Source organism: Festucalex cinctus, chromosome 1 (assembly GCF_051991245.1).
Source record: "Festucalex cinctus isolate MCC-2025b chromosome 1, RoL_Fcin_1.0, whole genome shotgun sequence".
In the NCBI taxonomy this organism is placed as follows: Eukaryota; Metazoa; Chordata; class Actinopteri; order Syngnathiformes; family Syngnathidae; genus Festucalex; species Festucalex cinctus.
Window position 1 is genome coordinate 40,452,263 of NC_135411.1, and position 24,642 is coordinate 40,476,904.

General features: G+C 40.0%; 1 protein-coding gene across 1 annotated transcript; it reads right to left on the reverse strand.

Moving 5' to 3' along the window:
• Nucleotides 1-26: 26 nt before the first annotated feature.
• LOC144028297 (unconventional myosin-VIIa-like) lies at nt 27-23,181 on the reverse strand. Its single transcript, XM_077535634.1, has 37 exons — nt 23,095-23,181; nt 22,854-23,006; nt 20,823-20,891; nt 20,628-20,743; nt 20,412-20,539; nt 20,110-20,252; nt 18,495-18,608; nt 18,137-18,290; nt 17,684-17,760; nt 17,439-17,558; nt 16,715-16,857; nt 16,412-16,622; nt 16,178-16,313; nt 13,876-14,042; nt 13,641-13,781; nt 13,316-13,474; nt 12,907-12,999; nt 12,292-12,386; nt 11,924-12,008; nt 11,719-11,820; nt 10,618-10,734; nt 10,035-10,553; nt 9,213-9,428; nt 8,972-9,127; nt 8,547-8,609; nt 8,349-8,473; nt 8,039-8,165; nt 6,567-6,686; nt 6,280-6,453; nt 5,932-6,159; nt 4,123-4,290; nt 3,857-3,974; nt 2,046-2,172; nt 1,809-1,960; nt 1,552-1,733; nt 1,329-1,438; nt 27-261 (listed from the first exon to the last, which is right to left on the reverse strand). The coding sequence occupies exons 2-37, from the start codon at nt 22,962-22,964 to the stop codon at nt 27-29; spliced, it is 5,301 nt and encodes a 1,766-aa protein (XP_077391760.1). The 5' UTR covers nt 22,965-23,006; nt 23,095-23,181.
• Nucleotides 23,182-24,642: the final 1,461 nt, after the last annotated feature.

Consider the following 24,642-nt stretch of genomic DNA (forward strand, 5'->3'; position numbering starts at 1 on the left):
GGTAGCAACCACAGTCAAGGACCCACTCAAACTGTAGTCAGAATCACCAAAATACTGAAAATGAATATTTGCAACAACCGGCATTGTAGGAATCTCATGCTGTCATTAAAACAAATGCTGCAACAACAGTTGCTTATGAGGATATCAGTGAAGGCATTGCAGGCGAGGTAGTTCAGCTCAGAGTTGCGGACCAGACTCTTCATGAGCGCCTGCTTCAGTGGTTCTCTTGAACACACCCACAGTCTTTCTTTACCTAGAGGTCTGTCACAGTGGGAGGGGGGTAGACAGACATGTTAAACATATATTTTGGGTACAGGCAGACACCAACATGCTTGGGTAAATTTTAGAAGTGCTTCACAACTGAGTTGCATGGAGTCGAGTCAGTCGACCAACTTCTGGAACTGTTATTCCAGCACAGGGCTGCTGAGCAACGCACAAACATTGAATTCAGGCTACAGTACACACTACACAGTCAAGATATTAAACCATGGTGGCCGAGTATCATGATATGAGGAGGTCTCTGATCCCCTGTGGACCTATTCATCATATTTCAGGGATCATTTTTGAATACATAAGAACATCTGAGGAGGCCATTGTTGCCTTCTAAGAGGACAAAAGGAACTTGTGGCGTGACATTAAAAACACTTTGAGGCAATACCAAGAAATACAAACAGACTGTGTATTGTACCAGATGCTAAATTAAAGTTGGTCAACTACAGGCAATACAGATATGAAGCAGTTCTCAGAAACTGTGGTTCACTGGTTATACAACAGATGATTTGTTCAATGATTAACAGGAAAGCTACACATTTTTAAACACCATAATTCATGTTTTGTTCGTCTCTGTGTGCCCTGCGATTGGCTGGCAACCAGTCCAGGGTGTCCCCCGCCTACTGCCCATAGTCAGCTGAGATAGGCTCCAGCACCTCCCGCGAGTCTTGTGAGGAATAAGCGGTCAAGAAAATGGATGGATGGATAAATTCATGTTTTGCTGTGGAATATAATGTGTATGTGTTCCCAATACATTTTGTGTGTATTTAAAGGCCAGTGTGCAATGACCTAGTTTGTGTAGTGGTGTAAGAATGTCATGTGGCACAAGAAGGCACATTCAGTTACCACCATACTTATTGTTTTTCATTTCATTTCTTTATATTATATGTGTGCCCAAAAGTGTTTTTCATTCAAATATGACTTTGAGCTGTTCTCACTTAAACACACTTATTCTGAACACAACTGTAAATAATTTTGGACATAATTTACTGAACATATATCCAGCAATTGAAGAACATTGTGTCTGTATAGTAATTAAAAAATAACAGACATATCACCTAAAATTGTCGAGCGCAAACTCTCTTAAAGAGACAGGAGCAACTGTTTCTTCTCTTTGGGGTCCACTTTGTGTGATGGATGTTTTCCTCTGGCCCGGAGTGAGCAGATCCTGATTGGGTCAATGAAACAAAAATGAGGATTCATTCGTAGACACTTCCAATGCTTCGTACTGTTTGTCATCTTCTTGGCCAAATAAAATATCATTCATTCATTTTACAATACCAGCATGTCATCAGTGGGTCTGCTGAGAGTTGGGAGAAACTGCACTGCATCCTTATAGACGGCACCACTGATATTTGTCTTCTGATGTGTAGCTTTGAACACATTCTTGCCAGAGGAATATTTTTGATCCTTTTCTATCAGCAAAAGGTCGCCTTCTTTACAGACCAAGAACTTGGGGTCATCTGTTGGAGGGAGCAAACATAAAGGTAAGCGATTCTCCATGTTTGTGTCTGTTAGGTGATTCTATAGACTCCTACCTGATTTATTGGAATACTGCTTGGCGAGTGCAAACACCGAGCGGGCTCGTAGTCCACTCAAGTTTTGCTCTACAAGTGCAGCCATGTCATCAGCTTCGCCGCACATTAGGACATATTCACCTCTAATTGTGGCTACACTCACCGACTGATCACTTAAAAGGCCATCATTCGAACAAGTCAGTAGGATTTACCAAAAATGACAACAAAGGCAGCAAAGGTTGAAAACACGAACCATACCTCAACTTTCGGACTTCTTTTACCTCCAAATAAGGCAGCTCAAGGAGTTTTTTGTCTCTTCCATCCATGAAGAAGATGCCACTCCAGTTTACAGCCACAACAAACCTGCTTTTGGGCAAAGTAGGTCCTGTGGACACACAGTGGTGCCTTGACTTAAAGTTTCATTACTTAGGATGACCACCCTCACAACTCCAACACTTGCATCTCAAATCATCTTTTCTTACTGAAATGAATAGACATATTCATTCATTCCAGCACCACATTGTACCTCCTGCTGTATGTGCTTTCGCTGTCAGGGGGCAGTATAGTACAACAGACAACCACAATGAAGTGGTTCGTAACTGACTCAAAATCCAGCCGTTTGTATCCATCTCAGGGGGCGGCCAGTTTGCCACTTGTCAATTGAAAATGACATCAATGTTGCTCAGGTCTCAGACAACAACCAATCACAGCGCAGCTTCAGAAACCATTTGAGCTCTGATTGGTTGTTGCCTGAGCCATGAGGAACATTGATGTCATCTTCAGTCGACAGCAAGTGGCAAAATGGCCGCCCCCTGTTTTTTTTTTTTTTTTTTTTTTTTTATTGTATAATTTTAAACAAGTTATACAACGAACTTGAGAACAATTCACACACACACACACACGTCATTAATACAAGAAAAAACAAATACGCAAATAAGCCAGGGGGTTACTTAAATAAAAACATTAAAGAAAGAGCATAAAGCCACAGTTCTCATTGCTTTCTTGTTTGTCGAGTTCAATATTGTATTAATGTACTGTTTGGTTTCCAATTCAAAAACTGAAAACAAAGGTTTTGAATGACTAACTTTAGATTTGTGTATATGAAATTTAGCCAAAATAATTATCAAGTTAATCAATAAAACATTTTTGTTCCATTCATTATCATCATTACAGAATCCAAACAGTACATTTTTCCAGAAAAGACAGAAAGTAGAGTCAATATAATCAATAATAAATCGAGACACCTCTTTCCAAAATCTTTTTGTATAAGGGCAATACCAAAATAGATGGACCAATGTTTCAGGGGACAATTCACAGAATGAGCAATCAACACAAATGTCTTTCTTGAATCTAAGGAGATAATTTTTAACAGGATAATATCTATGTATATGGCCGCCCCCTGTGATGGATAAAAAAGGCTGTATATTGCTTCATAACAAAAATGTAATATTAATCAGAATGTCATGTTTAGACTAGTGAGGTCACATAGGCCTATAACTTATTATTGTCAAAAAATGTTTAAGGTTGACTTCCACTTTAAGGCACAGTTATGAGGTTGTTTTAAATACACAATGTACAATTCGCTTTTTATGTTTAGCTTGACAGCAAATGTGCCTTGATTAATAAACAATTAATTTATTATCAAATGAATCAATAAATGAATCATTTATATACCTTTTTTAATTTGTCCAAATTCTCATAATTTCTGCTTCTCAACAGGAAATATATTTCTGTAGTCCTCCATGAAAGTGGACTGATTACAGTAACACATTTGCTTTGCATATTTTCCTGACATATTAGACACCAAATCAGCAACCAAACAGAATCATTAGAATTTATGTTTGTGCAATTTTTGCACTGTCAATTTGAAAGTGTTTTTTTTGTTTTTGTTTTGTTTTTTTGTTTAATAAAAGGATGGCATTAAATGATTTTTAAAATCCAATTCATCTACAAAATAATCAACAAATTAATAGATTTTTTTTTTTTTTTTAAATAATCATTACTGACGGCCTTACTTGACAGTAAACTTCAACTGTGAGCGGAAATAATGGTGTCAAATGTTGACTAACCTGACGTCATAGTAACTTCATAAAACTTGGAGAAGTGGACTGGCCATTCCACTCGAGCACAGTCAACAAGTTCTCCTTTCACACTCTGTGTGCTCAATGTCCCTTTCGTGTAAGCACCCTGTCAAGTTAGGACACAACAATTCAACAAAGGTCTGCTGACAACTCCATTTCTAGAAGTCCAAAAACAACATTGGGTCTGAGCGAGCACAACATTTAGCAGTATTTGGCATCCAAGCAGAGACACAGGCAGTCCATTCATCTCTTACCTGCAAGTATGCTGAGCTGATGAGTTGGATCCATTTGGCCATAGATTTGTTCTCAATCAAAGGTATAGCAATGCAGTCCTCAACCACCCTCTGCACATTCTCTTTGCTGTATGTTGAGCCAAACTGGATGTAATAGTGCTTTGTTGCCAGCTGTATATATTCATCCTCCTGAGGGGCGCAATGCCATTTTTGTGAATACTGCTCAAGGTTATTTTAGAGAACTAAAACTAACGAAAAAGACTGAAACTAAAATTCAAAAAACATTTTTGTTAATGGAATAAAATAAAAACGAAAATAAACTAACTATAATGAAAGCAAAAATGTCCTTTGTTTTAGTCTTTGGTAATTAATTTAATGCATGAGCCTTTGGGGATGATTTTAAATATGATTTTTAGTACGATAGATTTGATATTAACCAGAATAAGGACGTTTGAAAGTGTGTCACCCTCAGATGATGTTGCTCCCAAGCTGTTTTTTTTTTTTTTAAAGATTGCGCACAAATACAAAAAACAAACAAACAAAAAAACAAACTAAAACTAATACTGAAACTAACTAAAACTAAACTAAAACTAAGTATTTATCAAATAACTAACACTAATAAAAACAGAACCACCATGAAAACTAATTAAAACTAAATAAATTTTAAAAAACAAAACTCAAAACGAAACAAAAAACTATCTAAAAAAAATTCCCAAACTATGATATCCCTGATACTTTTATTGTACTATTTGTGATAATACAGTTCATAAAGAACCTTTGGTTTGATAGTTACAATATGAAATGTACACAGGAACCAGTTTGCTAGTATTAGCTTGTAAACATGTTAAAAGTATTCACGTCATACAATGAACGCCCTGTTTTGATTTACATATTCTAAAATATGTTTACTGCGGTTGCAGTTTGTATACTGTAGCCTAGGGGTGGGCGATATGGTAAAAATGTCATATCACGATTCTTTAAAAATAAATTCACGATCTCGATTTTATCACGATTCTTTTTTTTTTCTTTTTTTTTTTTACATATTTTTAGACTAATCTTCACATTTCTGAAAATTTTTGTAAAATTTAAAACATTTAAAATGTATATAAAACCCTATGAACAGCGCTTAACACCACCAAATAAATGTATTTAATTCTCGTAGGTACGAGTGTGGGCAATGTGGATTGTGGACGTGTCGCAGAGCGGGGAGAGTTGTGTACTCGTCGGCTGTCGGTTCCGAGGGGGCACCGGCAGGGGAGCGTCCGAGGGGGAGCGCAAAACGAGCCGGCCGGCCCGGCCGCCTCCCCGCGGCTCCGGGCCACTGCGGCCGATCGGTCGGAGCTCCCGCGAGCGTCCGACTCATCCGCGGCCGCCGACATCCGCAGCGGCGCGCGCCCTTGGCCTCTCGTTCGCACGTCATTTGCTTTGGGGAGTCGTACGGAACCTCACGGATGCTTCGGGCTCCAGGTGGAGGAGTGGACATATCAGCATTAGCATGCTTACTTAGCATTAGCATGCTGACTAGAGGAGTGGAGTAAGTTTGTGTGCGTGTTTGTGTGAGTGCGTGCGTGGAGGGGGAAAAAATAAAAATAAAAAAAATAAAAAAATAAATAAAAAAAGACCACACGGATGCATCACGCATAAACCAAGCTTGAGCCCGCATAAAGTTGAACTGTACAAAATGTACCCTACAGACGATCTTGTCGATCTTTCAGCTTTATGAGATCGTCAACACTTAACAATGCTTAACGATCTAACATTGTCATATCGCCCACCCCTACTGTAGCCTACTACTGTTTTATAATGTACTGTGTTTAATTAAAGTCTCACCTTCTCACTAGTGTACTCTCCCGTCTTGATGCCCTGAATGACCTGCCTGTAGATGAGATCGGTGCTGACCGAGTCTTCAGAGCAGTTGTGCCAGGGCGTGAAGAGCTCTTTGCGGATTGTGAACTGCACAGTTGTGTCCTTCTCGTGCTTGCCCTGTCGCCTCATCTCCTGCTCGCACTGAGACACAGCATCCAACACGTGCTTCCCACAGCTGCCCAGAGACCACATCTGGAGCCAAAAGGTCAAAATCATTAGCATGTGCTGTCCCTCTTAAGGTTGATATGAGATTTAGCAAAGCCTGCCTTCAGTAAAATCCCTCTCCAATTTACCAGAGGAAGTAAAGCTCACTTTATCAAAGAGACGAATGTAGAGGGAGAATCCATATGTGTCTCGCAGATTAATCTTGTCAGCCACAGCTTGACAGGCCTCTGCAGAGGTGGAGGCTGAGTCCAGCTGCAGGCTGACAATACTGCCATCTGTCAGAGTCACAGTCATTTCTATAGGCGCCAAAGCTTTGACAGCCTGTCAACAGGGAAAAGGATAAAACTTTGTGACTCTTTACACACTCTTTTCGTAGCCTGTTCATGAATGAAGAACCTCCACAATTAAACAGCTCAAGACAAGCCAGTTTGTACCTGTAATTCGATCCAACAGGGCAGCTCTTTTCGCTCTCCATTGGCTTTAATGCGATGCAGGCGCTCACGACAATATTCTGCGTAATCATTTGGCCCACTGCGGATAAAGGTCTCCAAATACTGTGTGTGAAAGTGAAATAACACACAAATAAAGTAATCCTTTAAAGTCTAAACCTGCAGTAGGGAAGCTACCGGTAGTTGTACTCAAGTTAAGCAAGCTGTCGTAATGAACAGGGATAATTGGACTCTTATTGGACTTCTGCATCATTTATGAACTTTTATTGAAAGTCACGGAGTTTGTAGTTTCAGCCCAAATGCCAAATTAACAGTTAACAGTTCTGATATCAGAAATAATCACAGTGCTTTGATGCCATCACTAATCTACGGAGCCCCTAAGGCAGGGGTGGCGAGATCGGGTCCCCGAGGGCCGCAGTCCTGCAGAATTTCGGATATTTCCCTTCTTCAACACAGCTGATTCATGAACAGCTCATCACAAGCTCTGCAGAAGCCCGATAACGAGCCTGTTAATTGGAATCAGCTGCACTTCGAGTAGTGAAATCTATAAAACCTGCAGGACTCCGGCCCTCGAGGATCGCAGTTTGCCACCCCTGCCCTAAGGTGACATGGTAGGGAAAAAAAAAAACTGATTGCGTGCCCTCGCAAAACATCTTTGCGTTGCCTCGCAAAGATTGCGAGGGAACGCAAAGATTGCGTTCCCTCGCAAAGACGCAAAGTTGTTTTGCGAGGGAACGCAAAGTTGTTTTTTTCGCCTACCATGTCACCTTCGCTGCGCCGTAAACACTTCCGGGTCATCTTCCATGTGAACAAAAGCGACGTGTAAACAAAGCAGTGGAAAAATACATGCTCCATTCTAGTCGCTTTGGGAAAGCTTTCCCACTGCTTTGTTTCATGTTTACAAACGTTCTGTCCTCGTCGCTTTTGTTTTTTTGCGTTCCCTCGCAATCTTTGCGTGCCCTCGCAATCAAAGTTGTTTTGTTTTTTTTTCCTACCATGTCACCTTAGGGGCTCCGTACAAAATGGCCCCTGAGATGGATTAAAATAAATAAATAAATAAAATAAAATAAAACAGGTGGATTTTACTGCTTAATTCACATATGCAAATCAGAATACTGTGTTTAGAATAGTGGGGCTGCATAGAACATATTGTAATGAAAACTGAAAACATTTTGGTTGACTTTCCCTTTAACATCACAGAAATACGTGGATTCTTGACATGGGATAACCATGCAGACCAATAAAACAATATGTAATGTTTAATGTTTGTATTATTTGTATTGTTTATTTCCATTGCCACTGCCCACTGTTATTACTTGCAAACTTTTGGTGGTATTGTACATGCAGCATAAATCCAGCTTTCGCCCTCAGTTTATTAAATATGGGCCTTTTCTGACAGCATCTCTTAAGAGTTCACACACAATGCAATTTCAAGAAGGAAACTGGTAGAAGCTGACCTTGATGAAGAGATCTGTCGGGGGGAAGATCCCCAGACAGATGGAGAGTAGGGTCCATCCTTGCATACGGCTTGTTCTGTTTTTATTGTTCATCAGCTGCTTACAGATCTGACAGTAAATCTCATCTCTGGGAGAAACACAGTGAATCAAAATGCGGAAGTGAGGACTTATATGCACAATTGGAAATAATAAACAAAGGCATTCAGGACTTTTTTTTTTTTTGCCTGTCTGGTTTGGAGGGCTAAATTAAATTTCTCTAATCCACATCTTGTTCTGTTGACGCTATTATGAAGATAGGTTATATTCTCACCTTATGCCTCGTCTGGATAGTGCATATCCAACAATAATGTGCAGTTTTTCTAGAGGAGTAAGTGGCCTGTCCAATGTAGGCCCCTCTCCAATCAAAACACCCTCATCCTCTGTGAAGCTGTCCGGCTTGTTTGTGAGACAATAGAAATGATTAAATTCTAAACAAAAACACAATTAAAGTGGGAGCAGGAAGACTAACCTCTTCAAGAATAGCAGAGGGTTTTCTGTTTCCTTGCTTTTTCTTGTTCTTCCTGAGTATTTTCTAAAATAAATACCAAATTGTATTAATACAGCAAAGATGGACACTCGTAAGACGGTTATAGCCAAATTATATCTTTTTCTCTTTTGGACAAATTCAGTGTGCAGTGATTTAAACCCTTTCAGAGGCTTTTGCATTTAGTCTGCAGTAATAATGCTCAGTATTAAAGAGACTTTTTAAGAGTAATTCAAGACACACACAAAGAAAATCTATAATATGTTTAGACTAGTGGGGCTGCATAGAACATATTGTAAAGAAAATTTGAGAGTTGACTTGCCCTTTAAATGAACACCCCACAATTGCGGTTAAACTCACTACAAATGTTTAAAAAAAAATATAAAGGTTTCCTGTTCTCCATTACTTACCTGGTCGAGTCCCACCAGGCTGCTCAGCCTCCTGCCCTGTCTGTGAGGCAGATTGCGAGAAATGCTGATAGAGGCCTGAGAAGTCGCATCCTGCGATCTGGGCTCTGGTAGGTCCCCCATGAATCGTAATATAATCCACCATACGGTCAGGCAAGCCTGTAGTGAGATGACACAATGTAGGTGATGTCCAAATAGAGCAGAGAAATCCTGGAAAATGAAGTATGGGTGTTTTACTACTCACCAATGTGTCGCCCTCATCGTCGTGTTGCAGAAGAGGTTTCCTGAGTCTGTGATTTATGTGTGTGTGGCTCACATCACCGTGGAAGTGAAGAATGCTAAACTCGTAGAATGAAAACTCCTTATTGAAATCTTCAAAATCATCTTCCTCTTCGTAGAGCGATGGAGTCTGGGTTATGTCTGAGGCTGCAAAGCTTATCTCAGACCTGGTCTCTGCGTTCTACACAGTTCAAATAAACAGATGTTAAGCTACACAGCTTCAAACACGTTTGCTTGATCAATATGACTACCGTATTTTCCGCACTATAAGGCGCACCTAAAAGCCTTCAATTTTTTCAAAAGCTGTCCATGCGCCTTATAATCAGGTGCGCCTTATATATGGATCAATATTGAGCCGCAACAGGTCTCGCTGTCAAGACGCTATCGGTGACCCTGCATGCGCAGAAGATTCCTCCATCTTGGATCGCTAGCTAATACTAATACTTTACCTCAGAGAAAATAAAAAAACAGCTGTTTATTCATTTTGGAAGTGAATGGAGTTGTCAGAAAGCTGGATTGTAATCTATTAATAGTTTGACTGACCTATCTGACTGTTTTGTTGACATTCCCTTTAGCGCAGCACCATCTAATGGATGCATAACGTAACCCCAGCCTCTACTGTAGCGCCTTATATATGGAAAAAGTTTTAAAATATGTCATTCATAGAAGGTGCGCCTTATAATGTGGTGCGCCTCATATACGGAAAAAGTTTTGAAATATGTCATTCATTGAAGGTGCGCCTTATAATGCGGAAAATACGGTATTTTCTTCTAAGCTACTCTCAAACCTCAATTTCCTCTGATTCCAATTCTTCACATGTTGTAACTCTCACAATAGGTATGGGCAGGACATTTCTTTTATCCTCGACCAAATCCATCTCAGTGATAGACTCAAGCTCTTCATTATCTCGCTGAGCATGTATGATGACTTCTTCTAGCCTGCGCTGAAGCTCCAAGGCAATGTCATCTTCGGTGTCATGCTCCTCTGGTGCATCCGGCGTGTACAGTGCATCCGGCGTGTACGGTGCATCCGGCGTGTACGGTGCATCCGGCGTGTGCGGTGCATCCGGCGTGCGCGGTGCATCCGGCGTGCGCGGGGCATCCGGCGTGCGTGCGGCATCCGGCGTGCGCGGTGCATCCGGCGTGCGCGGTGCAACCGGCGTGCGCGGTGCAACCGGCGTGCGCGGTGCATCCGGCGTGCTCGGTGCATCCGGCGTGCTCGGTGCATCCGGCGTGCTCGGTGCATCCGGCGTGCTCGGTGCATCCGGCGTGCTCGGTGCATCCGGTGCATGTAGGCCAGGGAGGCCCTGGTATAAGTGGTAGATGGAACAGTGACACATAAACTTTAACATCAAGAGGCTCAGTACTTACCTCAATCCTCATTCCTGCAAATAATCGTCTTGCCAGGAGTCCTCTGGTATAAGCCTGCAGCAGTATGACTGCTTCTCTCTTCTGCTTCCAACTCTTCCTTGCCTGGTAACCCCGTACCTACAAATTGTTTCATCAATTCATACTACTGTATGAATATTGAGTACGGTAAATTCATTATGTTTTATGCTAAAACAAAACACGACTTGAACTCTTTAACCTCCAAAAATGTTTTATAATTATTTATGCCACCATAAACGTTAAATAACATCAACTACATTTTTTTTTTTTTTTTTTTAAATCAATGGGCAGTGCAACGTCGAAGTGCAGTGCTGCCTGGTCAATGGGTTGTGAAATCAAAAACATCCACTAACTATGGCCAGCAGATGGCAGCATTGTATCTCTTCAATGGGCTGCTGGTGTACGAAATTACAATGAAACATGATGGAATCTGATGAAATAGAAAGTTTTCAAGGATGACGTGAATGATAAAAGCCTTTGTCGCATTAAATCTAATTCACAGAGCGTCACTAAACAAAAAATAAAGTCAAAGTCACTGTTGTGGAAAAAATGTATCTTTTCACAAAAAGCGTGTTTTTTTCCCTTATCTTTTCAATTTACGCTCAATGTCACTCAAATTACCTATTTTCAAATGGTGATTACTAAAGCATGGAATAAGGTAGTAACATACCGTTTTTCTAATGAAAGAATGGAATGCGATCTTTCATGTGATACCTACCATGTTTATGTAGTAAAAGCACACAATATTCTGTTAACATTGAAAGATATGTTAAAATGCTCAATATGGGCTGGCACTGTCAGGGTTGTTGTTGTTTTTTTAATAACGTATGGCAGAGTTTTGCAAGATATTAAGATGTCTGTATCCTGAAGGTGTCAATAATGTCCACTATCTTCCATAGATTGGAGTTTTCAAGATGATAAATAACAATTCTATGAGTAAAGCATAATTTCCAAAAAATGTTTTCAAGGGCCGAACTATTGAAAACATAAATTTTCTGTACATGTGATGGCATGGTGCCATGACAAATGCAGACTACAGCAAATTGCTACATACTCTGCGCACACATTATTTTGATTACATACGTGCGTCTGTAAGGTGAGTATTGCTGCTCGTTGCCTTTGATACAGGGATTGAAGCTTCCGACCACGTATCTTTGACACCAGGCGTTCAAAACCTTGCAGGAGCTATCCAGAACATGAGTGGGAGGAAAAAAATATTTTAAACAATTTTACTGCTGGTACCAAAATAAAAGCACAATGTCAGATACTACTATGTTCAAAATCGTACTTTTTTTCCTGCCTTGTTTTCCCAGTAAGCTCTCCAGTTTTTCTGCAACACCACAGCCGCCTTCCGCTTCTTCAGAAAAGACTTTCTATAAAAGAGGCATAATACTGCAACTGTAATGTAAGCTCACTGGCCACAACTTTCAGATAACAAGACAATGATAGCCAATACATATTACTGTAGTAACTTTTTTTTCACGATATTTGAACCTGAAAGGGACAAAATATTTCAAACATCTCTACAAATGAAACAGTCAAATAGAAAACTTCCATCTACATTAATAAGAATATTTTTTGTAACTGCTATTGTCAGTCAAAATTGTCTCAGTTCACATTATCATTTATGAGTTATATTTAGAATTAAAATTGCACCTGTGCTTGTATCCCAGCATGAATCGCTGGATCACAACAGCTTTCATGCTGAGTTCTTCTTCCCTCAGGCGTTCCAGGATAGCATCATGATTATCCTGGAAAATAATAAAACAATTTCCAGTCTCTTGTCCAGGAAATCTCTGCAATTGAGTGCCAGGTTTAGAAAAGTAGCTATAAATGGGGTTAGAATAACTGAAAAGCAAAAAAAATAAATAATAATAATAATTAAAAAACAAAAAACCAAAAAAAAACCTTAGACAGATATAGTTTTGGAGTAGACTATTTCACCAGTAAGAGAAAATACTGCCAAATCAATATGTATGAAACTTGAAGCTGCTCAATACAGAAAATTGAATTTCAAATTGCTACTGCCACATGTGGCCGAAAAATGAAATTGCACACTCCCTCCTTTCACTTAGAGGGTGGGAAGTTCAAACCTGAATCCAGTAGGAAAGCCATTAGCTAGAGGCTTGCAGGAGTACCCATTGTGAACTTCTAAGGTGTTAATCTGCTAATTAGAAGATGTTGGAATCATAAATGGCCAAATAAAAATGCTGTTGTAAAGTTATTTTGGGGCAAATTGCTACATAGCTTTAAATGCAAAGTTTTTAGAACCTTCAGGAAAATCTTGGTCTTCCCAATTTTCCACTCATCAGGTGTCGTAAACGCTGCCTGACAGATGGCGTCACAACAGGCAGCAGCTGTTTTCTGTGGAGCGAACATTTAATTGATAAATACTGACAAGAAGCCAATGCCTCCATTCAACCATGACAAATGTTACATCAAGTACAAACATACACTCACTAGCCACTCCATTAGGTAAACTTGCTCAATCTAATTAGATCCGAATTCCGATACAAAAACTGTAAAGAAATTTCTTACTGTACATAGGATCTGAGCAAGCGTCACTAATGAAGTTGTATGCAAGTGTATACTAAAAGTTCAGCAATCATGCTGATCCTATGATAGATTAGCAGAAAAATGCGTTCCATGTAATTATCGCCTTGACCATAAGAAGACTAACACTTTTGGGGTCACAGTTGTTTGTCTTCAAGAGCACTCTGTAGCGAGTCAAGAATTCCTCAAAGCTGTGGCGAACGGGAAACCCCAGTTTCCTGATGCGGATGGTATCCATCATGCCAGAGTATCTCAGCTGACGCATACAAAGTTCTCGGTCAAATTCCTGAGAGTGGCAGAACAAATAAGACATTAGTATGGCTCTTTCATACAGCACAGTATGGTGATGTTTTAGTGTAGCAGCAGAAGGAAAAAGTGACCAAATCCACACTTATGCAAAGATGTTCATTTCCAATAAAAAATAATTGAAATGAGTGAAAGCGTAAATGCACCTCAGAGTGCTTGTTGTTGTTTGGTTTGAAGCAGCGGATGAAGTATGGCTGGCAGACGGAGAGAGCCTTCATGAGGGCATCCAGAGACTGCCGGAACTGACCGCTGATGGTTGGCACTTGCTTGCGGTTGTCAGTAAGGGACTGCATGAACAATAACGCGGCACAAATGAGACAGTGAAGGGGGAAGTGTTGTAAAATGTCTACTCTTCATTCCAAACCAGGGATGCGTTCATACCCGCATGGAATTCCTGGGTGTGATCATGACCCTCTTGTTATTTGTCACCTTCAAGCCATTCATCGAAAGCTCTGCCATGAAAATCTGCTGAAGCAGATTGTTCGTGGACATCTCAACCATCTTGAATATGTCAGAGCTTACAGCGTCTCTATTCTTCTCAAGGAACCCTTCAAAGAAAAATACAAACATTTTGTGCTCTATTAATTTGTTAACTGGTCCTAGTAGGCACTTTTTGGTACGTTTTAATAAGTTATTCCCAGTTATTGTGGCACTACACATTTTACAGTCAGGATAAAAAATGGGGGTAACCCAGGTAAAAAAAAGAAATGGTATTATTGTGGATATACAAGCCAAGAAAAAAAAAAAAAAAAGTTACATTTTACCCTCATCGGTCCACAAAACTTGTTTCCAAAATGCATTTGGCTTGTCTGAGTGTTCATTTGCGAATTAAAACACTGATTTTTGTAGTGAGGAGACAGATGAGGTTTTTTTCTGGAACTCTTTTATGAAGACCACAAGTATCACAAGTAGAGTGGCATAGTGTAGCACAACTGCCAAATCTTTCATGGAGAGATCGCAGTCAAACATGGGTCTTCACTGGTTGGTGGGGCAAGGTCAGATGAGTCTGAACATTTAAAACATTTGAGAATGACATCATCCGGTCTTTCCAGACAATGATTGTGAACAATCCATGACATTATCAGGTCTCAGCTTTCCAAAGTGGACTGTTTATGCTAAAAACTCAGCAGAGTGCCCCAACTTTTGCAGACACCATTATTTTATTTTCTGTTATTTTTAAAGTGTAAATGATGGAAATAAAATCAAACTTTTTTTCACGTTATAAGAATGTCTCGTCTGTAATTTCATGCCTTTTGTAGATTTCATCTTTCCTTGGCTTGTTTATGCACAATAATACAGAATTTTACCTTGTATGCCCAAATTTTCAATCTCCACTGTTGTGTACCATGAGAGATTCTAATGTGTGCTTCAAAATACTATCTATGTTAACTTAATTGGTTGGAAAATATATATTTTGTTTTTACTAGGAATGTTTGATACCATTTTTTTTTTTGGACCGATACGAATAAGAGTGTGCAACTCGAGTAGTCGCCGGTACCAGGTATAGACACTATTAGTACATTTGACACAACAAAAGGACAGAAACAGCCAGCCATATCTCTCTCTCTCTCTCTCTCTCTCTCTCTCTCTCGCTCTCTCTCTCTACCTCTCTCAACCTCTCTCAACCTCTCTCAACTGCGATTTTCTGTTCTTCGTTCTAATTTCTAGTTCTTGATCATTAAATAGCCCCAAGAGTGTGACCCAAACTAGTAGCTGTTGCTGTCTCTAGTACGATACCGTGAAATAAGGCCTGGCATCAGCCAATACCAAAACCTGGTATCAGGACTCTCCCAGTCCTAGTTTTTACTACAAATGATGCCTCTTTCTTGGCAGTGTCAATGTTCAACTAAACAGATCCGAATTTCTCAGTATATTTCTGAAAAAAAACGGAGATAAGATCATTATGTCCAAATACTATATATGCTTTTTATGACATTTGTTTGGTGGTGTGCCGTGCTATTTTTGTAATTAACATATGTGCCTTGGCTCAGTTAAGGTTGGGGAAAAACTAAATACGGTGACTTACAGACTGCTATGTTTAAATTAACAGCAACTGTCATCAAAATCTACAATGTTCCCTCCCTGCAATGGGTGAATTTCCGCGAAGACAGAGGACCTTTATAAAAAATAAATAAATAAATAAATAAATAAATAAATAAATAAATATATAAAAAAATAAATAAAAAAAAAAAGGGTTTTGGGGGCGAGTTACTGTAACTGTTACTTGGGGTACTGAGTCATAATGAAGCCACCATGGTTCTTCTAAACACTGAGAAAATTAGCATCATAAAGAATACAGTAAATCTGGGAGAGGTGGGAACGGTGTGGGAGCTCAGTGGGGTGGAGGCTAATAATCTTTGAAAAACCTGCGAAATAGCACGGTCCAACCCAGGATAAACCTGTTAATGTATGAATTTTGGACCCAAATACAAATTTACGATTTTGTGAATCCGCGATAAGTGAACCGTGAAGTAGCGAGGGACCACTGGTTAAAATCCCAGGATGTAGAATGTCTTAAACAGCAAACATATTTTTAATGCTAAAACATAATCACTATGGCGAATTTTCAAATCTAATGTTTTACAAAGACTTTTACAAATGAGTACAGTACTTGTACTCACTGTTGGCACAAGACAAATCTTCATTCGTTCTTTGGATTTGGATTGGAAATGGGTTTGCCTACCTTTGGAATCATAATAAACAACGCCTGCAAAATGGTGAATCCCAAAATCAGTGTCATGTTCCCTCTTAGAAGGTATAAAGGTCTTGTCGCCATGATGCTGCTGATTCATCTTGCCAAGCATCGTCAGATCTGAACCCTGCAATGTACCAACATAATAACTCGAATGAAAACAGGCACACATTATGACCGAAAGTATTACAGTAAAATGATCCATCCGATGCAGGACAACATCACCTTTGGAAAATGGCTCTCTTCATCGATCAGAGCAAGCAGGTTACAGGGTTTCCCGGCCAGAAGGTCCAGGATCTTCTGATTGTCACCAAAGTTGATACTATTCCACACAACGTTTTCCTTCAGATATTCCTTCTGTTCCAGCTTAAAGATGTGAACCACAAAGAACTGCTGCAGCTTCTCATTTGCAAAGTTTATGCACAACTGTTCAAAACTGGAGAAAAAGTGACTTTTGTTCAGTTCTGGAGGTGAATTTTATGAAATGATATTATTGTGCATGCAAAGTAGTGGTATAAGGCTTAAGACCTGTTGATGTGGAAGTTCTCAAAGCCAAATATGTCAAGCAGGCCGATTGACAGATAGGATGATTTAGGATTGTCAGCAATCCTTTTGTAGATGACACTGTTGATTTTCCCAACAATCCATATGAAGAGTTTGTTGTAGATTGCCTGATATAGATGAGAAAAACACACACATCACCGTTCAATTGAGCTCGAGTCAACATTAAAGTGAAACGATGCACAGAAAATATTCTGAAATGATCACAAATGCAGATGCTAAAAGGGCATTTGCTCATCTGGAGGAACATTTACTGCATGTCTGAGGACAAAGATGTTGGATGATAGGATCTGGCTCATTCTTTTTGTTCTACACTGTCACAAATGCGTTTGTGTCGTTGACGTCTAGGCTCTCAAGTTCTTCTAATGCTTAACTTATCCAACCATACCTCTAGAGACCATAAGAGGCATGTCAGAAAAGTTCTAGGGCTCGTCACTAAAATAAATACACATTTTCCCTTTCCAAGTAATCCCCATGTAATGTAGACTAACACACTTTCCCAGGCATGTTGTCATGGCGAAGTAACCACAAGTTATCTACTACTCATGCCTCTTTTCGTGCACTGAATGACGCAAACACCACATGATCTCTTGTTAGATTTTCTGGTCGATAATCTAGCCCATATTGAACTGGAAATTTCGTAGATGTTCGAAATATGCTTTGCGTTTGAAATAATATTAGCAGATCAGACCTTGACAAATGCGTCCCTACATGCAGAGGCCTGCTCACAGTCAAGAGGTTTGGTCACACTCTCTCTGTTGGTCATAAAGGAACGGTGGGTCAAACTGTTAGCCAGCGTAGAGTTTTGGACCTGTAGGAAACATGCACAAGAAAAAAAATTAACAAAAACAAAACAAAAAAACAAAACAGGATAATTCTTTGCTGATGTAGCACTTATGTTGCTCCAGCCCTGAATGGTGACTAGACAAGACAAACCTTGAGCAGTGATGCTGCAATGCTAAAATGCTCCGATTTGCTGACATCACTGGTTTCCAAGTTATCTTGTGTGTATGCTGCAGAAAATAAGAGAACACAATGACAAAAAAACGATAGATCAACTTTTACAATGGGTCGCAGACAGACTGGGTGTCCTTCTCCAAAAGTTGAAAGTAGCGCATGTTCATTACTATAAGCACTGTTGGGTCAAATATAGAGATTAAAATGGCACAGGAAATATTTTAATGGTAAGCTTTTCCATATGTACTTATTGCTATTTTTTACATTCATAATATATTCCTTGTTAAATTAATTCTGTGCACTTATTTTAATCCATTTATAAGTTTTAACAACTACAATAGGGTACACAGTACATACTATGTGACTGGTTCATGAATTTATTTTGTCCCTGTTTGATAATTGTGAAAACTCTGTATCTAAAATTACACTTGCCTTCAAAGTAGACATTTCCCATGTGTAATATAGCTGCAAGCAGCTTGAGAATTTCATAACACTGCTGATCAGAGAACGTCAGAATTTTCATAGCGGATCGAATACGCCTGAAGTCCTCAGCATCTTCCCTTCCTTCACATGTGATACAGTCCCCCTGTGATAGAGCAGTAGGATGACAGGTAACCAAGTTACTAATGGTCAGCAGATGGTGACAGTTCTGATAGTGTAATAAATTACATTATGAATCTCAATGGGGAAAACGTAATTTCATGAGGAAAGTGCCAATGACTATGTAGAAAAAATATTCACCTTTGATGGCAAAAGTACTCGAGTAAAAGGTTGTCTGACATGATCATACCTTGGTGAGAAATATGTAGTCCTGTGCATTTTTTAGATGCAGACTTTTCCTCTCCTCGGCTGTGATTCCTGCCAGCATGCAGTAGAAGATATGATAGTTTCGCTCCTCCTGGGCCTGAGTGTGAAGAAAATAATTTGTTTTTTTCAGGCTTCATATGTGCTAAGTGTCCTAAGTCTCTGTGCATGATTAGGCCCTCAAGAATACATTTTATTTCATTTGATATTGCTATTAGACAAAGGTGGATTTTTTTTGTTAGAAATGGAGTCAAACACTCACATTTTTGTTCTATTGTTTTAATGGGACAACACTGAAGAAGTGTGGAGGAGTGTAAGTATTTCGGGGTCTTGTTCACAATTGAGGGCAGGATGGAGCGGGAGATCGACAGGCGGATCGGTGCAGCGTTAGCAGTGATGCGGACGCTGTATCGGCCCGTTGTGGTGAAGAAGGAGCTGAGTCGAAAGGCGAAGCTCTCGATTTACCGGTCTATCTACGTTCTGACCCTCACCTCGTTCTTTCGGTCAGGAAAGAACGAGATCCCGGATACAAGCGGCCAAAATGAGTTTCCTCCGCAGGGTGTCCGGGCTCTCCCTTAGAGATAGGGTGAGAAGCTCGGTCAACCGGGAGGGACTCAGAGTCGAGCCGCTGCTCCTCCGCGTCGAGAGGAACCCGTTGAGGTGGCTCGGACATCTGGTTCGGATGCCTCCTGGACGCCTCCCTGGGGAGGTGTTCGGGGCATGTCCCACCGGCGGGAGGCCCCGGGGACGGCCTTGGGATCCCGCCGGAGGAGCTAGTTGAAGCGGCCGGGGAGAGGGAGGTCTGGGCTTCCTTGCTAGAGCTGCTGCACCCGTGATGGATGGATGGATGGATGGATGGATGGATGGATGGAACACTGAAGAAGGGAGATTTTGCTACAACTATTAAATAGTCTCTGTAGAGCTGGTATAGCAGTGGAAATTTGTAGATGTGAGTACACCTATAAGTGGAAAAGTCTCAATTGTGCCCAAAGTGTTTTTTTGTTGTTTTTTTTTTGGGGGGGGCACCATTAATGAGGGAAAATGGCTAAAAGGGTCTGATTTGGATATTTTCATTTTGAGGGGGGCAGTACATTCACAGGTATAAACAAGCTGTACTTTACACTGTAGCAAAGTGGACACACTTTTGTGAGACACTTTGCCTGTCGTCATTACAGGACCAACCAAAACGAAAGGCATGTTTGTTGACCCATTAACATTGCATCATCAAAGACAGTAAGCCATTTAACAATTGATATTTGTCAATAATTTGTAAATAAATAAATACATACCGATATGGGGACGGACCAACAGTAGCGAGCTAAATAAATAAATAAATACATACATACATACATACATACATAAGTAAGAAGCCACGCAAATTTACATGTAAGAGGTTTTGGCCCGATGTCAGCTGATACATATGGTGGGTTTATGATTGCCCATTTAGAGGTGACATTATTTGTCCGTTAACATTTTCTTCAGCAATGCATTTTCTCTTGTACCAGTGAGAACGTGTTTAAGCTGATATCTCAGTGTGCCGACATCGAAAGACCTCCACTGGAGACATACCACATGTGGCTTTGTTAAGATAGTTGCCTCACCTGATGGCAGACGCGAGATTTCTCCAACAGGTATTGCTCCACGCGAGCGCCCTCAATCACTCCACCCTCATTGAAGAAGATCTCCAGATACTTTCCAAAACGACTCGAGTTGTCATTCCTGATGGTCTTAGCATTTCCAAAAGCTTGGATAGGTGAGATTTCATAAAAGAGGATTTAGCATAGGCAGCCAATTCAAATTTTTGTGAACTATACATAGCGATGCAATTCGAATCTCTGCAGGATTTAATATAAAAAGCAAGAATTCTTGGGAATGACAACGGACTTAATAAGTCTTGCAGTACCTTCCAATATTGGGTTCGACTCCAAGATCTGTTTTTCAATCTGCTGTTCGGAGAGCTCACCGCTGATTGCTGCCAAGTACTGCAAGATCAACTTGGAGCTTTCAGTTTTGCCCGCTCCAGACTCTCCACTTTGAGAGAGAAACAACACTTGAAATTCTCATTGGCTGTTTGCAGTGATCCTGCCCATCAGGCTTCTGTAAAGTGAAATAATCCGACCTGATGATGCAGCACTGGTTCCGAAGATGGCGTTTCATGTTGAAGTAGCAGGATTCAGCAATGGCAAAGATGTGCGGCGGGAGTTCACCAAGCTTTTTACCACGGTACAGTTTTACCTGAAGGACAGCATGAGGACAAGATTAAGCATGTAGCAATTCATCAAACAACATCAATTTCAAGGTACTGAGAACTCACCTGTTCATTTGAATATATGGGGAAAACTTGGTATGGGTTCACTGCTACCAGAACGGAGCCTGTGTAAGTCTGGGAAATAAGTGACATTAAGTATGGCAGAAGGCAACAGAGTTACTCCAATTCATTTAAATTTAGGGTTTATGAGAGCTGCCTGAGGACTATTGACTACAATACACAAGAATGTCCCCCCCCCCCTAGAGCAATGTTGGTGAATATGATCTATCTCAGATTTAAGCTCATTCAAGTCAAGACAGTGAAGCTAGATTGTACAACAGAGGTAGCGGGAAAATATAAACATACAGTTAGGCCTAAAAAGATTTGGACAGTGACACAAGTTTTGTTATTTTAGCTGTTGACAATAACATATCCAGGATACAATCATATAATCATTATTGAATTAAAGTGCAGACTGCTTTAATTTGAGAGTATTGACATCCAAATTGGAGCAAGGGTTTAGGAATTACAGCTCTTTAAAATGTAGCTGTCTCTTTTTCAGGGGACTAAAAGTAATTGGACAATTAATCCAGAAGGCTGCAAAAAATAAGAAATAAAAACATGTGCCCTTTCATCATTAACCTGTCATCAAATACGCAGTTAGAAGGTCTGGAGTTGATTCTAAGTGTGGCGTTTGCATTTGGAAGCTGTTGCTATGAACACACAACATGCTGTCAAAGAAGCTCTCAATAGGGATGAAACAGCCCATCCTGAGGCTGACAAAAAAAAAAAAGCATCAAAGAGAGAGCAGAAATATTAAGAGTGGCAAAATCGACAGTTTGGTACATTGTGAGAAAAACAAAATGCGCTGGTGAGCTTGTGAACTCAAAAAGGCCTGGACATCCATGGAAGACAACAGTGGTGGATGATCACACAATCCTTTCCATGGTGAAGAAAAACCCCTTCACGACATCCATTCAAGTGAAAAACACTCTCCAAGAAGTAGGTGTATCAGTATGTATAAGTCTACCATAAAGAGAAGACATCGAGAGTAAATACAAAGGATTCACCACAAGGGGCAAACCATTCATCAGCCTCAAAAATAGAAAGGCCAGAATTGACTTTGTCAAAAAACACCTGACCAAGTCTGGAATAGCATTCTTTGGACAGATGAGACTAAGATCAACTAATGAGAAGAACAAAATATTTGGAGATAAATTGGAACAGCTCATGATCCAAAGTACACCACATCTTCTGTAAATATGGTGGCGTTAGTGTGATGGCATGGACATGCATGGCTTTCAATGGCACTTGCTCACTTGTTTGTTGATGATGTGGCAAAAGACAGAAGCAGCCCGATGAATTCTGAAGTGTACAGGGATATCATTTCTGCTCGGATTCAGCCAAATGCAGCAAAGTTGATTGGACGGTGCTTCATAGTAGAGATGGACAATGATCCAAAAGCAACCCAGGAGATTTTTAAAGCAAAGAAGTGGAATATTATTCAATGGTCGAATTAATCACTCGATCTCTGACCAATCGAGCATGCATTTCATTTTCTCACGGCAAAACCTAAGACAGAAAGACGTTCAAAGATACAAGTGAAGACAGCTGTAGTAAAGGCCTAGCAAAGCATCAGGAGGAGGAAAGCCAGCGTTTGGTGATGTCTATGGGTTCCAGACTTCAGGCAGTCATTGCCTGCAAAGGATTCTCAACAAAATATTGAAAAGTACCATTTTATTTTACGTTATGTTGATGTGTCCAATTACTTTTGAGCCACTGGAATAAGGAACATTTGCATAAAAATAGCTACAATTCCTACATGCTTAATCAGATGTTTCTGTTCAATCTCTTGAATTAAAGCTTAAAGTCTGCACTTCAATTCCATTGTAGTTTCCGTTTAAATCCAATGTGGTGGCATGGAGAGACCAAATCATGAAAATTGTGTCACTGTCCAAATATTTTTGGGCCTAACAGTATCAAAATGCTGATCAAGTTCAGCAAATACTTTCACTTATAAAACATTCCCCCCCAAAAGAAATTTTGTTTCATTCGCCGAAGCAGTTCTCAAAACAAATGTCAGTTTTTGTAACTTACATAAATGATTCCTTGTTTGTGGCGTAGCAGCAAGTTTCGTAGTAGGCCAGCCTCTGTCATGTCACCCAGTTTGATCATGTCGTCCACCCCCTCCACTGATGTAGGGTGCATGATTTTGAGGGAGGCTTCCTGCTCCGGTGACAGACTGTGCTCCTGAGCAGAAGAAACAGAATTGAAACTAGGGATTTCAGTGGCACTGCTCTTCAAATGTCAACCTAATCTAACCAGAGTTTCGGTTCACCTTTCCCACATCGTCCACCAGTAAACGCTGACCGCTTGGTGTTGCGTTCACCTTAGCTCCGATTGGCACTGCAGAATCCGAGTCCAGCCAAACCCACTCCCCCTGAGAGCAGCAAGCAAATTACACATATTATATCACAACATCAATTCAGGATAGACTAAATCTTTTTTTTTTTTTTTTAACTACATTTCTTGGAATAAATAACCATAACTTCTGGTTTTCCAGTCTCACCTTTCTCAGCATCACCAATTCGCAATGTTCCTAGCATCCGAAACATAGAACAAACATGGTAATAATCAACTAGTTTCATTTTAAGAGTACAGCTTTAACACAAACTGTATACATAACAAAATGAAGCCAGCAGTTCCCGTTTAAGAATCGATGGCAGATAAAATGATCAGCGATTGAGTTCTGTTCGGATTGTTCACCATCCCAAATTAAATTAGAATGTAACCAGACGTGTACCTTTCAATTCTTGTTACTTTTCTTCATGAAATCCCTTATTTAACCCTCCTGTAGAGTTGCGCTCTATGTTAACACTGTCACACTGTGGAAAGGGAGGAAACACTCGGGCAAATTTTTATGGCACTTTGACTTTGTACTGACAGGCCCAGCAGGAAATACGTTACACAGGAATTATCATGCATTTTATAATAAGGAGGTTTACAGTACAGGTCACTTCCATTTGGTGCTCTAAATACAAACAGCTATCTTGATTATCACTGAATTGCACTGATGTCCTTCATTATTCAAATAATTACTTGCATTTATCTAATCAGCTAAAACTTAGATATAATTTAACAAAAGCAGTGGCATCAACACATGCAACTGAATTTGTAATTACACAGTAGCTTATTTAAACAATATTGTGTATTTAGTGGGTTCAACCTGAGTGTTGTAATGAATTTACATGCAGACTTTGGACCCTGTCGGGCCTCGGCAAAGATGAGGTGTGACTGTCAAGCATCTCCCAGATTGTCTAGGCAATAAAGATGTAAACGTGAGATAAAACTAATCATCAGTGAGGGAATAGCTGCTCTCTTCTGGGAGCATCCTGGTGGTGGTTATCAGCGAGGTCATAACTGTTTGGTAACCACTAGAGATTTATTTTGTTTTGTTTTACTGTTAATTTCCAGAAGCAAGACAGTTGAATGTACCTCATATACTTCACCCCAACACTGTAGCATTACAATACAATGCAAATCAACACAAAGTGTGGACATCACAACTGTGATAAGCAGCACTACACAGAAACGAAACAACTGAATTTGATCCAAGATATCCACAAAATAAAAGCGGTACTGTTACTTGTGCTACTGGGCAATGGCAGTTGACGAACCAAAGATTGATGATTTATTGCATGTCGTGCATAGGTGTGGCAACAATAACATGCCTTGCTGGATGACTGTGACGTTGGATACAAGGATTAATGTTTTGCTCACTGATCTTTATCATGACGCCAGAATAGAGCTTTCATAATATTTCTGTGGTTCACATGTAATAAAATGGCTACGTACCACACTTTTTTTTTTAACACAAAAAATAATG